The following is a 15,940-nucleotide window of genomic DNA, read 5'->3' as shown; positions in this document are numbered from 1 at the left end:
CCCTGATGGACAGCAGGTGCCCCGCAGGCCCCTGGACAGTGTCTGCATGAGACGTGCCAAATATCCACCAGCTGCCTGGCAGGGCCTGGCATCAGCGACAATCACAGACATATAAAAAGAACCATTCATAATGAAGTTAGTCTCCTCTGCATGTGGTAAACTACAATAAAAGCATAGACAATGTCCATAAAGGGACACACACTAACAACAAACACTACAGTCGACACTAGCATCAGTAGTAGTTGTTGATTAAATAAAAGCTTGTCAAATAAAAAGGTGTTCATAAATTTGGAAAGCTGAATATTTGGAGGTGGTGGGAGTGGGTGACTAAAATAAGCAGCATGTCAGTTTCCCATAGCCGGAGTTGTTGTTATACGACTCTGAGATGCGAGACCTGATACTGTGGCCAGTTATTCTGAAACAGACAGATGTGTGAATATAGAACAATAGCCAAAAAACAACACAGAGGAACCCGCTGCCCTCTCTGTCTGTCTGACTATCTGAGGGGCAGTGACCGGAAAACGACGGAGGATTACAGCAGGTAATTTTTTTTCCTATCACAGGGAAATGCCACAAGCTCAAGGTATGCATAAACAGTTAATGTATGCCACATAGTGCGATTATTAAAATTAATTTATCGTGTTTTCTTTCATGAATTTATCTTTTCATTCATGATTTTATCTGTTCTGTCTGATTGCCATATTATTGCCTTATTATCACTTGATGTCTGTAGGTGTTTTTTTTTTATCTGTTCTTACATCTAATTGTAATTGTAATTCTTAGACTAATATAACATATTTTTTCTTTTAATTTAGGTAAGTTGTGCATAAGTCTGGCATTCAGGTTATTTTATATCCTAAGTTATCTGTTCTTTATTTTATGTTTGTGCTGTATTACAATGTGAAGGACCCCATGAAGTCTAAGGGCACGTTTATGCGATTCTAATAGGCATCCTTGAATAAACAATAAACAATGTTTTCTATGGTACATTTGCATGAAATTAGACCTCAAAACAGAATTTAGTTGCAAGTCATATTAACCATATACTGACTTCATACAATTTGGTTATCATCTGCAATAAGATGCAGATAATGATGAATATCTTTAAACACATGACAGAATAAAAACTCAGCTAACACTAGTCACCACCAATTGAATACAACCTGAAAATAAAAGTGGAAATACAATCACGCTGGGGAAAAAAATCACATACAAGTTACAGAGATGTAATCAATTACCCTTAGTACTAAGTACATTATTTTAGTGTGAATTTGATGTACTTGTACTTTACTTGAGCCTTTTCTTTTCAAGATGGTCAAAATCATAAGAAAATGTATAAAAAGGCTATTTTTAAGAAATTAAACTACCCACCATTTGTACAAGTACAGCTGCAAAAGTTAGTTGATTAATCAATTTAGCAAATGACCAAAAATGAATTTGCAACTATTTTTGATTAACACTCATTTTTTTATTTATTTTGAAAAGTTTTGTTCCTTATATGTTGTTTGAAGATTTTTTTTCTACATTGGGTACTTTTAATACTTTTCAGTAACTTTTCCTGATTATGATCATTTACTTTAGCTTAAGTATCATTTTCTAGGCAGGGATTTACTTGTAACAGATCTTTTTCACAGAATAGTACTTTTACTCAAGTAAAGGATTTGAAAACTTCCCCCACCAATTACAAGCTTTTTGTCATGATTTTGAACTCCACAGTCTGACACAACTGTTACTGTAGATGAATGACTATGTTGAAATGCTAAGCAAGCGTTCCTGAGGACACACACACAGATCGTCTGACTGTCTCTGCTGATGGCGACTCGCTGGGCCTATAGCATGCATTCATGCGGCTACCTGCAGGGTCTCTGTGGCCAGAACCCCCAGTGTTTTCTCCAGTGTTTTCTCTGTAAATAGCATGTATGTATATAGAGGAAACGTAGCTCTGAGGTGAAATCTGAGACACACCGAGGGGACAAAGCAGAAAGCGTCTTTTATCAAACAAGTTATGTTCTATTGAAACGTAACAGTCTTTTTGGTGTTTTGGTGGCAAAGATCAATGCAAATGAAGTTCATGCGCGGTAGATATGACTGCTAACATCACGATTTCAAATCAATGTCATTTATGACCTGACCCTGAGAGTTCATGGACTGTAGATTTGTGTGATTCATGCTGATGATGTTATAAGTAAAAAAGGACATGAAATCATGAAAATATTAGACGTTTGTTTCTGATACCAGAACAATTCTATCCCAATACATCACTTAATAATAAAAGAAGCCAAAGTTCTCAAATTTAAAACGTCAGCTAAACACAAGCAGCCTTATAGGAACTCAATGCATTCAAAACCTGACAAAACATTTCGATTAACAACCGCTCTCAGATTGGATGACACCACCCACAATGCCAAATCAGTGTGGATGGTGCAATGGAACATTCGACATAAGTGAGTGTGGCGTAACAGGTGAACTGTGACAGATTTATTTAATGCTCTCTAGAATGCGCTGGATTGGTTGATCATGGATGATTAACTTAAACTGGGATGCAGCGCTCAATCCCCAACTTAAAACGAATGTGTGCCAGGTGTCCTTACATCCTACCCCCTAAATCCAGCACCTTTGGTCGCGCCACCCCATCCTCAAACTTATGCCTTCTTGTTGATCTCAACTACACACCTGTAAAGTTCCATGACTGCACCTTGCATGGTTATGATGCTTTGCTTTGACAAAATCTGTCCACAAACAGACCTGGCAAAAAAAAAAAAAAAAAACACACACACACACACACACACACACACACACACACACACACACACACACACACACACACAGAGTCTCAAGGTGAAAACAATACCAGCCACACACTATCGCTGCTGGTAATAAGGTTATGAATATGACTTGACATCCAATGCCAGTTTTCGATACTCGATGCTATCTTGTTGGTTTAATCAGACTTCAGTTCTCTGAATCTGAATATTAATATATTCTAAGAAACCTCTACAGACGGTTATATCAGTAATCATGTCAATAGTCTAGTCTAGTCATCCGCTCCTTCCTGTTACTTGTCTTAAAACTGTTAAGTGAGGTTGAGTCCTGTCTTCCTTCAAATCTTGATAATACGCTTATCTCTAATTATTTCGTACTATATAGTGTTCATGAAAATCCATTAAAAATGGAAAATTGCCCTACAAGAAACAAACTTAGTGACATTTCACAGCGATCTCATCAATTTAATAGGCTGCCTAAGTGACTGTTGTGCAAAACAAAACAAAAACACAATGCACACTTATCATCTGCATCCACTGGCAAGTTGACAAGTTGGCTCACACAGCTTGTAGAGTGCACACGAGCCAACTGCCATCAGTACACACACAGATTTTCTCAGTCTGTGATTATAAAAGAGAAAACTCTCCACTGCTCTTTTGATAGTTTCTCTCTGACTGACTTGTGCATACACGCCACAGTATTCATTAGTATTATCATCCTTGTGGCTGTTGCAGAGACACACAGAGGGAGAGAGATAGAGGAGTGGCTGAAATTATCATCTGATCTCAGATCTGCAATGTGGTCTGGATCACACCTTCGCCTCCGGCTAAGAACTCTGCTTCAAAACAACAGAGAAGATGCTTCAGAAAAAGCCCGATATATCTTACAATTATGTTTTTATCTTATTACCTTAAAAGACACATTCTTTGGATATAAGCTTTACAAATTATAAATGTTCTGCAATGGTTCTCACGTGCTGTTGCACGCAAAGTTGCGTCAGGGTACGAGTGAATGGATAAATTTTAATAACCACTGGCATTTCTTTTGACTTGAGGAGGACGTCATATGCTCTGCCCTGTCCAATAATCAACATGGTGCAGCCCCAAGTCAGAGATAAAGGTCTTCTTTTACTGAACAAGGACATAATTGTGTAAACAGCAATGTAACATAATCCCTCAAAAATCAACATTACAAGTGATAAGAGTTATTTTGGAAAAGCAAAACAGAGAGCTCATTTATATCAAACACACATGACAACCCGTAATACAGGAGAAGTATGCAGAATGAGGAAGCAAAAGGTGAGTGATACTGATTTTTTTTCTTACCAGGTGTATTGGTGGATATGTGTGTGTGTGCGTGTGTGTGCGTGTGTGTGTGTGTGTGTGTGTGTGTGTGTGTGTGTGTGTGTGTGCATGTGTGCAAAGGCCACTGAAAGTCGCACAACAAACAGACATAAAGGAGAGTAAAATTAAATATGTGAAGTGAAAAGCCATTGTTGCAACATTAAATTATCCCCTTTTTCTAATTGACACTAAATCCTATCTACTATTAGACTGACTAGAAAACACTGGCACATTATCCATCAGAATAGAAGCCACCGCAAAAATATATGATAATCCTGTTGTGGCTCATGTTGTATTAATGTTGTTGTTGTACGTTTAAGCTATTGCTGATTAAAAGTAGTCTCCCTCCCTGCATAGTCATTAGTTTCTCATTATCTCGGAGCGAAAGGGATGACCTGCTCGTCTCCTGAGCTTTCCCAGATGGTTGGGAGTGTCTTTACAGATCCCAAACTCCCTTTTGCATGAACATTCCTACGGTGTGCTGAATGGCATTTTGCCAGATTCGAGTAAATTACCTCAGCAATGGGATTGTTTATCCACAAACTCAAACAAGCCCAAAAACATAAAGCCTCACTAGTTGGCCTTTGTTATTGTTCAACACATCCCACAATACAAAAGTGTTGGATGGCACAAATAATATAACTGATGAGATGTCTAAATGTATCTCATTAGAATCTAAATATTCCCAGATACTAAAAGCTTTCAAATTTGTCCTGGGGAGGGTATGGAGGACAGGCCATAGGATCTTTAGAATTAAAGGGGTTTACCTCCTTGGAGGCATGAATGTACATTTTTAACACAAGTCTGCCCACTGCATTATAGGCTAAGATGTATTGTTTAAGGGGTTAGCCTTTTTGCCTGAGGGTAGCACAAGAAAAAAGCTCAAGTCTAAATAAAAATGCTTCGTTCTACCAAGAATGTGCAGAGCTCATGGATGAGGTCTTACAGTGGATCTACTCTTTAAGAACAAGGGGAGAAATTGAGAAATTTCCAGGTGTGCGCGTATCATAAAATCTGGGTATTTATTAACAAGTTCAGGACATTTCCAGCTGTGTTTGTAGCAACAAAACCAGGCATGTGAAGGGTATCTGGCTATACTCTGGAGTACGTGTTAGGCAGCCAAAAATGCCAGCCCTGTGCACCACCAGTAATAACAACCCACTAGAATAAAATGTTGGCATTTCACATTTTTGCAAACTGCCGATACTTTACATTATATGACATATGACCTAGTTTAGTTCACTTGTATGGGGCTGATTTTCTCATCGTGAGGAGGAGGGGACGGTGGATGGTGTGACACCTAGGCGAGATGCAGCAGCAGACAGCAGCAGACAACTGTTTCAGACAAACGGCAGGTCGAGACACTTCCAGCCATGTTTGTAGCAGCAAATTGCTGGTATTTTTTTATGATATGTCAGGACATTTCCTGCTGTGTTAGTACTGACAAAAGCAGATATGTTTTGACAAAAGTGCAGTACACTGCCAGCCGTGTTTTTGGTGAAAAAAACAGGTATTTAGCAAAAATTGTGGGTGTTTGCAGCCATGTTTGCAGCAACAAAATCGGGTTTTGTTTTCAACAAAGTTTGGGAAATTCCCAGACGTGTTCTCAGAGCAGGTTTTTTTTTTTTTTATGACCAATAAGGACATTGTAAGTCATGTTTTATAGTTATCAAACCAGGTATATTTTAAAGATGTCTGGGCCATTTTTGGCCTTCTTTGCAGACAAAGCAGGTACTTTTTACTAAACCTTAGCAAAATTTGTTTGTTGTGATAAAGCTGGGCTTTTTTAAACAACAGTTTGGAACATTTCTAGCCCTGTTTCTAGTGACCAAACCAGGTATTTTAGACCAAAACATGATGTTTCATAAACTTAACCAAGTGGGTTTTGTGCCAAACCCTAACCACACATTGACCATAGCATCGTCACAACATAAAACTGAAGTTGAAACATAAAGATATGAACAGTCTCAAATTATCTGCTGTATATTAACCGTACAAATTTAACATATCTGTGAAACATACAATGCCAACATTTATTCTGCACATTGGCTTGGTAAAATATAAAATGATTCAGGTGCTCTTAACATCAAGCAGATAGTGACACATAACATGTCATGTAGCACAGAAACAGGTCATTACCACTCTGATGTTCCCTTGATCTGGCATAACTTCTTGTAATTGTTATATGTCGACTTTTATCTTTCTATGTGCTGCAGTACAAGCTCCGTTGTTTCAGTGCTACACAGGCACCAACCACAAGCCCTGCTCAATTCATAACTGATTGGTCACACAAAACCATAATTAGAAATATACTTGTGATAGGCTATATATGGTAAGAGTTTGATGTTCACTTACGTCCGACAAGTATAGGCATGTGATTACGCATGTACACTTGCATGGTGACATCTGAAATAGAGAGAGATTTGCAGAGAATACAAAATGGACAGTTCAGGCCAACTTCCGAAAGGTTCTCTTTAAATGTTTTCTAATCATAGCAGTTACATTCCTTTCAAAACAACACAGGGACTCAGGATTAACTTGCATTTGAGGTTGATTTTAATGTGTTAATGTGCGTTAAACAACTCTACTTATGACCAAGGCACATCTGATAGAGTTTTTAGAAAGAATGGAGAACAAAGGTGTATAAAATAGCAATAGTGTACATATTGAGTTACTTTATAATTATCAAACCATTTCGACAACCCTTCTGATCAAGTTCAGTTCCAGCTCTCTTAAACATAAATTGTGCTCTTCTTAATCTATACACAGTTTAAGTTGTTACATTAACTTTTCATGAGGAGACCAAAGAAGGAAATCCTATAAAATTACAGACCAAACACAGGTGGAAACTTGGCTCCAACAGCAGCACAAGAGTCAAATGAGGGTAAAGGGTGGTGGTGGGAAAGGGGAAATAAGGCACAGTCACACCAACTTTGTGGTGTTGCGCTCAATGCAAGTAGGCTATTGTTTGAAAAATCATTGTGAAGGTTTAACTGGAGCACACTAACATGAAACAGATATTAATGTGAGTGTGGCACCAGCCTCTGTGCTAAATGTATTCTTAAAAAGAAACCAACCAGAATGACAGCCTCCTTTTATCATATGAGTAAGAATGTTTTGCTTTTTGGGTATGATATACACACTGCATGCTGTTTAGAGAAGCATTTTTGTGCATGCTGATATTGCATCAACCGGATGGATGATTCACAAGCCAAGTGACTGTGAAACCATTCACAAAAACAGTAGGTCTACAGGAATTGTTTCTACTTAAATGTTATGCGATAGTCACTGCACGCACTTTGAAGCGACCTGCTTTTTTTCTCCAGGCGATGAAATGCATCTTTAAATACGATGTTTGATGTTTATATTTACATGTAATTTCTTTTCTGGTTTGAATTTACTGTTGTGAAAACCAACAAATGATTTATTTGCTCTCATTGTGGTTCTGCTCTGTGAGAAATCAACAGATGACCCACCTACAGAGCTAAACAAACAATGTACTCCCATAACCTGCCCTGACAAGTACTCACACGCAGCTGCGAACCCTACAGTAAAAAAAATAAAAAGAGCTCACTGTCATATGGTTCAGTCTTCCATTACAAAGAAAAGATATTAACTCCCTTAAAGGAGATGAAGAAACGCCGGTCAGAATATAAATGGAACTGTCTGCACTCAGCAGTATGGCATGTGACATATTACTGAGCTAGACAGAAAGCAAAAAACTGTCTGTATCCAAAAATGGGCTGAGAGTATTTTGTGTGTGTGTGTGTGTGTGTGTGTGTGTGTGTGTGTGTGTGTAGGGTTACATACAACATATAAACTAAATCACAAACACACACAAGTTTTTGCAGCGTCACTGCAAAAACTTCGTCTAACCACCTGTAGCTGTTTCTGAGAAACGCACATGAAACGGCAAACACCACATTCAGCTCCAGCACTACCATCATTACCGCACCTTGCCTCCACATGCCCAAGAGGACCTGTCCTTGTAATCCATGTTTATTCTTTTGAACTAATACTTACGGCAACATTCCTATGCAATGACCTCATAGCTAAGTTATCAAAAAATATGTGAGATATGTGGAAAAGGAGTAGGAGTAAGAGTGAAATAGAGAGGTCACTTGGGCGCTCTAGCTGCAAATCCAGCTGAGGTCTACAAAAAGCTTCAACTAATCTGTCTGGACTTGATCAGTCAGGATGTTTTGCTCTCGTGCATGAATCTCCACAGCCGAGAGCTACCAACACTACACTAATATGAGCAAACATGTGAGCAAGTAAACGCCATGCTTTTTCATCCAGCAATCAGATCACACAACATGTCATTGTAGAGCTGCTTCATTCCAGTAGCTTCTTTGGTTTTTTGATGTGCCATTATTATGGGGTAAAAACAAACTGACACACGCACCACCCCACATGCAGTCTTCACATGGCCAATGTGAGTCATGTTTTCCCTTACTTGGGATGCTTCCTCCCTCACAGACGTCACATTAAAACAACACACTATGTTCCACAACTTTTGTCAGGTGACTCAATGTTATGTCATCCCAATGCTATCTCAGCTTGAGTCAACTGCTCGGCATTCGGGCGGCCAGCAGCTCCCCAGGACCTGCCACTCTGTTACTGCTGGCGACATCATCTTTTATCACCCAACTCCCAGAAATCCCTGTTTCAGCAGAGTGGTGGTTTTTTTTTGGTTTTGGACTCTGCTCAGCACCCTCGTGATTAGCAACGGGTATCGAAGCTCAGGGCTTTTGAGAAATGACTGAAATGTGTCCACAGAATCGAGTACTGACTGCTAAGCATCAAAAGTTGGCATCAAATGATTCATAGTCTTGTTTACTTATCAGATCACATATTTCCTGATAAAGCCATAACATTTTGAGGTCACTGTTTTTGAATTTTGTTATGACAACTTAAATGCATTGAAGACATTGAATCAGATTGCTTCAAGTCGAGCAGTTGTTTTTTGGGGGGTTAGTTATACCACTTTTCCACCAAAATTAGCACATGCACAAAAGTTTAAAACATGGCTAAACACACTAAAATTAGGTTACAGACTGCCCGATCACTGCCAGTAAGGCAGAACTGTGTACACGGCTCTGCAGACACGTATGCTTTTCTGTGTGTGTTTTTTGGTGTGTTTGACATTATGGACATGTGACTCAGGTGTGAATGACAATTGTAATCTTCCCCATCAAATTAAAAAGCCAGGTGTTAGCATGAGGTTTTTTGTGCAGTCGAAAAGATGCCTCAGTGCACAGTGTACTTCTAAGGGCGCTTTGGTCCTCAGATTTTGCTGCAGAGTGAGCACTCTTAAATTTCACATTGCTCTTTGGAACAGGCAGCTGCACAGTCAAAGGAAGATGCATGTAGGAGGAGAGTCTTTGTCCCGTCAGGCTCTGAAGTAAAGTTATCTTTTTACACATTTCCTCTCAGTCGTTAACACAGTTACCTAGTTTACTATATTATATGAATGACACACACACACACTCTTGTTAATACAAACTAATAATAACATGAGGACACAAAAAGATCCTACTCAATATTCAACACATCAGAGCGCCTCTCCTACATGCGATCATTTTTGGATAGTTGAACTGTAGTTTGCAATACCACCTAAAATAGTCTATTTTTATAACAGTGATACAATGATAAATTATCTCACCAGCAGTCTTGTTCACCACACTGAATCATTTTTTGTTGTTATGAAGTTGATGGAAACAATTTATAAAAGAAATGGAAGCAAACACTATTTGTGGAAAAAAAGCATTACAAGCATCTACTAGCAGCCATTGCAAACCAGCAAACCAAGAGTTTCGAAGTAAGGTTAATAGGTTATGAAAAGACTTTCGACACTTGTGGTAGCACTGTTTTACTTAGATGAGCACTCACAGTGCATATGGGAGGCCTGGTTTAAAGTGTATGATGTGTTAAACTGTATGTAAGATAAGTAATAGTAATACTGCATTTTTTGGGGTAAAAAATACTTAATATTTTTGAAAAAACACACAACACTGAATCTAATAATCTGTGAAATTTACCACTAACACACACACACACACACACACACACACACACATACACACACACACACACACAGCCCCAGTGATTCAGGAAGCAGGTCATGTTTTTCCATACAAAAACTAGAAGGTCCTAAGAGCAGCAGTGGAGGGACTTCCTTTTGCCGAAGGGCCAAATTCCACATGGTCCATGACCATTAACCCACCCAGGCTGACTCAGACCCCCCACCCCCTCAACACTCAACACTGTTCTAGAGGAAAGCCTCAACTTCACAATCAGCTGTTAGGTCTTTTCCCTTGGCAGGCGACTTCTAGAAACTTCTTAAGAGGATGTATGTTCCCCTCCTGCTGTCAACATCTCAATCTCTCTTTTTCACAGCACCAGATATGTCAGCCAGCAGTGAGAGAAGCGTGAGAGGAAATTAACTGCAGGTCACACTGAATACAAAATACATACAAAGTGGTTGTTCAAGCAAAATCCCAAACCAATACTCTTTACTGTTTACTTCCCAGATAAATTTATTGCAAGAGCATGATGCAGACAGCTTGAGGATGTCTTCTGGGTCGTGTTGAACTCACTCACCCAACAAAAGCAACATGCTTTAGTTCATTAAAGAATAGGATTTTGGATTAGTAGATCATTGGTTTGGCTGTCCATTAGTCTGGCAGGAGACAAAATCTATGTCAGCACATAAATACAACTTCAAGCAATGATAAAACAATCTTTGCTAGTTTAATGGGGTTGAAATATTTTTATCTCAAAAGTAACAGCATGTGGTTCACACCAGTGTTTCCCAACTGGTGAGATGTCCAAAAGTGGGTGGCGGGTCCATTCTGAATAGACTGCAAGTAACTCACTAACATGTAAAGTTTGTAAAACACACTTTATTTTGAATTTCTGCCACAGGGCTATTATTTTGAAGTGCTGTTCCCTGCTGTTCAGCTAATATTTTATTGCTCTGTTCTTAGTATTTGGCCTATTGACAAGCTGTGCCTTTGCAGCATTTTTATGTCACTGATCTTGAAGCGATAATATGCACTTTTTTGGTTGCAGTGCAAGCTTAAGTAATTGCACTTTTTTCTTGCAATATGTTTTATTTCACTGAGTTTCAAGCCTGTGTGTTTTATAAATTTTGTCGAAAAAAATCAATAAATGGTAATTTGTCTAATGTGGTTATCTTGAACTAATGACTGAGGACAAAATCTGCACCTTGTGGCTAGACCAGTTGGGAACCAATGGTCAACACTACAAATGACAAACTTCCCTATTGCAATATTAATGTCATTACAGTGTTTGTAGCACATTAAATAAAGTGAAATGTCTTTATCGTGTGTGTTTCATATTAAGTTTGAATGCTCCCCTACATCAGGTCAGCAGGGTCAGTAGGCTATGGCAAAAATCTGTGCCACAGCAATCTGATCCCTTTTTTACTTGGTATGCAGTTAATGAGCTTTTTGAACCCTCATTAGACACAACTCCCCCCAACACACACACACACACACACGCACACACATAAGCTTTTCAGCCCCACTCTGAAACGTGTGCCAGCCCACTATTGTCTGACAATGTGGAGACATGCAGCTGCCTGCAGTCTGGTCAGTAACACACTGACACGAGGGGGGAAACACACAAGGCAAAGGGCAAAGTTTGTCATCTCTTTCATGCAGCGTGTGTGCATGTGTGTGTGTGTGTGTGTATGGGGGGCTTTCCGGAAAAAGACCCCCTTACCTAAATGACTTTAAGCCTAGAAGGTCAAAGCAAGGCAGGTTAAGTCTGCAGTGTGCTGGAATGCAACCAGGGATAAATGGAGGTAAACTATTTACATGGCTTTTATAGGCTACAGTGATACAGATGAGTTTTCAAGTAGGATGCCATAAAAATAGAGAAGGTATTGTCTTTCCAGGGGGTGCCAGTTCAGTTTTTAACTTTAGGAATATTTACATGATTTAGTTGTTTGCCTGCAGTTACTGGAAGTGCTCTGAATGACCAGCAGTTTGCATAGTGAAAGTCTACATGTGAACACAAAAGTTAATCATCTTTCAATGGGCATTTTGTGCTGCTGATGCTGCAGACACTCAACCCTGACGGATTTTCTGTCTAGTTCACACATATATAATGAGATTTGGAACATTTTGTGGCTTTAAAGGACAAATTTAATAATTTTTCCTCTACAATGACATCGTTGACTCACTAATGTGAGTTTTTTTGCAACTTTTCTCTGCACTCTTTTCCAACTTTAAGTTTCAGGCTTGCTAGGTAGGCCATTGCAGACTAAATCTTAGCATTGACTCTAAATCCGCTACCTTACTTTGCAGCAAGTTAATAAAATAGGACAACTCTGGAGCTCCGCAGACCCACTTTCCTTTCTCTTTTGACTAGCGGCTATAAACTGCAAAGTGGAAGTAGGATCTCTCGGATATCGTCGTTTAAAGTGACAGCCGTCCTTCCTCGTTTAATACAGAAAATAAGGCTTTCTTCACCATTAACATCTTCTAACAACCCTCGGTAAATAGTTGTAGGCCTCGGTAAAGTAGTGAAGAAAACAGAGCCCGGTATCCGCTTACGGGGTTCCCGTGTCTGGCCTCCCCCCTTCTTCAGCCGTGTTTTCGGAGGAGCAAATCAAAGCACGGGCTAAATTCAAGGGAAGGGTGCACAGCTACTGACCTGAATAAACTGGATAGTCAGGGCTGATTTCCCGACACCGCCTCCTCCGACCACCACCAGCCGATACTTCTCCTGCACCGAGCCGTCCTTCCAGCCTGCCATCGAGGACACTTCGCTGCGCTCGCCGCCGCCGCCGCTGCCGGAACACCAGTGAGCAGCAAACACCCACTTTTTTCCTGTAAAGTGAAGAGGCCCTGCAGTGTGAGGCACCGTAGCGTGGAGGAGAGCCCAGATACGTGCCAGAAATGACTCGTCGGTGTAGTCCGTGTAGTGCACGGAGAGATAGAGAGGGGGGTCTAACGGAGCTACGGGCGCCTGTCCATACGCCTGACCGTGTTTGAGCCTCGACAACACTGCGATGTTTGAGCTGTGGAGCCGAGAGTAGGAGTAATCAGCCAGGCCAGTACTAATGTCTGGCGCTAGGGGCCCTTCTACAGGCTCTGTGTGTGTGTGTGTGTGTGTGTGTGTGTGTCTACTGTAGGTGGGGTGTTGAGGCAGTCACATACACAGAGAGAGAGCCTTAACCCACTCCGCAGCCCCATCCTAATATCATACACCAGTGATACCTAACTTTCAATCAAATCTGGCCCCTGAAGTGCAGACTGAAGCCAGTTTATCTGAAATGACAGACTTTACTTCAGAGTGTCCAAGCTTGACTTGTATTATGTCAACATGTCAATTATTATATGCCATGTTAAGACAAATCTTACTCCAGGATTACACTGTGCAGTTAACCAGCACACTGTCTGCTGTGACACCTGTGGCGCCACCTGGTGTCAACAGAGAGAGGCTGGATGTCAAACTGCACATACATGAGTGTTTTACAAACTCTTAAGGGCGCTTGGGTAAATAAAATGGTTTAGGGCAATAGTTAATTCACACCTACAGTAAAAGTAATGTTGCTAGAGCTTCAGTCTCACATAAGTGCTGAGGTCAGGCTTGTTAGCAGCTTAGAAAATTATGAAAATGGATCGCTACAGCAGTTCCTGTAATAAAATGCAGGATAAGTGCTTATAAAACACAACAGTAAAACTTCAAGTGTCTAAACAGGGTGTCTACAGGTATGTAGACACCCTATTTAAGAACTTTTTAAGCTAAATTTTAACCAAATTCAAGACAGATATGTACATAAAATCATCTTTTTCTTATTCGAGCATCAAGGTAAGTATACATGTATATGCGGTTCTGTGCAGAAATGGGTTTAAAACTTTGAGACCTTGGCAAATTGCAGTGACGAAACATAGGTAAAAGACAATGAGCAACTTAAGCCAAAATGAAAGGGAGGTAGATGAAAATCACCTTAAAATTAGAAAAAAGAAAAGAAAAAGAACATTAAAAAAAAAAACACAACAAACAAACAAGAAAAATGACCTGGAAAAAGTGCTTAAAATTAACATTTCTGCAAAATCAATTTAAATAAATGATTATGATAATTATAAATATAGTTTCTTCAGCATTTTCCCTAGATTTTAAAAAAAAAATATTTCCCTAATGTACTTATTTCTTGCAATTTGCAGAACAGTTTTTGCCAAGTTGCTCAGTTGCTCATTGCCTTTTTTCACGTGTTTTCAAAAGAAAGCAAGCACTGAAAAGTGATGTCAAACCAGGTTTCAAATGTGTAATGATTGAATGTGATTATTAAAGGTAAAAAGACTTGGTTCACTGGTAGGTTGAAGATAACATCAGAAATGTGCACTTACCTGCTGAGGAGCTCTACTTATATTGACAAAAAGATATCAGAAGTTTGACAAAATACAATAAAGCCACTATGAATTCACTCACATATGCCGTACAAATCAGGAATTAAAGACAGTTATCCTTTGTTTTCTGCCTGCACAATAGTCCATTAAAAAAAAAAATCAAACACATGGTGCAAAAGCCCAGGTCTAAAGTTGTGGAGTTTAGCCATGTGATTGTAATAATAATGTGTAATATCTTCCCTAAATCTAAAGCGGCCATACAATGTTCACAGTAGCCTGGCTGTGAAAGTGCTTCCAGATAGCCGACTGTTTATTTTCACAGCTGAAGCTCTGACCTCGAAGCCACCTTTCAGCCTTTATCTAACCCCCCAGAGAGACAGATTTTACAGATATTGTAAATGTATGACCAAGGTTGTGACCCTTTAATCTGGCATATTTCCAGAAACGTCCCTTCTCTCATAAATTATAAACTGGAGGGCAAGTGGAATATGTAACTCTCTGCCAACACCAATCCATCTCCATCTCATTACCACAGTAACGGTAAAACTTGCAGATGGCTTTGAGAGCACCTTTGAAATCATTGCAGTATATTATCCTAGGTTTAAAGACATCATGTCCATGCCATGGATCTGGAGGGTTCATTATGTCATTGTCAATTTGGGGGTGCTGACAGAACAAATTCCTATCAGTTTCACACTGTGCAAGATATCACACGAGGCATCTGAGGAATTCTAATTAGAGCCTGGAGCTGTGAAGCTGGACACAGCAGGAGCTCCAGACAGGAGTGTCTTCACTTTGGGACACAACCACCTTTGAGTGGCAATTCACTTTGAAATCACTTTTTAAACATCTACCATTATGCAACATGCACAGTACAATACTCCAGGAGAAAGCACTCACATCGCAAAGGAGGCATTTACATCTAAACGTCACCCTTCAAACTCTCATTTTTTATGTATAGGAGGTAGGCAGAATTAAACAGATCTAGAACAGTGACAGTAAGTTTTTATTTTTTACATTCACAAGTGTTTTTCAATGAGAATCATCTGTTTTTTCTTTATGTCGTTCTTTTTTTCAGATTTAATTTTCCTTTTAGCCGACAGTTTCATTGCACTTTTTTTTTTTTTAATTTTCAGCCTTTTGTCACTGTCAGTGGTGGAAGAAGTATTCAGATCCTTTACTTAAGTAAAAGACTAATACCACCCTGTGAAATTGCTCTGTACTGTTTTACATGTAAAAGTCCTGCACTGGAATTGGTACTTAAGTAAAATAATCAGGAAGATGTACTTTTCGTATTAAAAGTAAGAAATGCAAAAAATCTATAAGAACTCTTTCAAAAAACACCTCCAAAAAGTCAAAATTACTTCAGAAAAAAACATGCCAAGCCTGACCCCCCCCAAAATTATTTTTTTTAAAATTTTGCTTCAGCAAAACTTTATGTCACGCTAT

The 15,940-nt window shown here is 39.4% G+C and overlaps 1 protein-coding gene across 1 annotated transcript in view; it reads right to left on the bottom strand.

Moving 5' to 3' along the window:
* rras2 (RAS related 2) overlaps nt 1–13,224 on the bottom strand; it is a 38,942-nt gene extending 25,718 nt beyond the window's left edge. The window contains exon 1 of the mRNA XM_042484660.1: nt 12,792–13,224. Within this exon, the coding sequence (XP_042340594.1) occupies nt 12,792–12,893 (102 nt within the window). The 5' untranslated portion in view covers nt 12,894–13,224. The remainder of the gene's footprint in view (nt 1–12,791) is intronic.
* Between the last annotated feature and the right edge of the window lie 2,716 nt (nt 13,225–15,940).

This window comes from Plectropomus leopardus, chromosome 1 (genome assembly GCF_008729295.1).
Source record: "Plectropomus leopardus isolate mb chromosome 1, YSFRI_Pleo_2.0, whole genome shotgun sequence".
Taxonomy (NCBI): domain Eukaryota; kingdom Metazoa; phylum Chordata; class Actinopteri; order Perciformes; family Serranidae; genus Plectropomus; species Plectropomus leopardus.
This window is presented reverse-complemented; position numbering and strand designations above follow the sequence as displayed.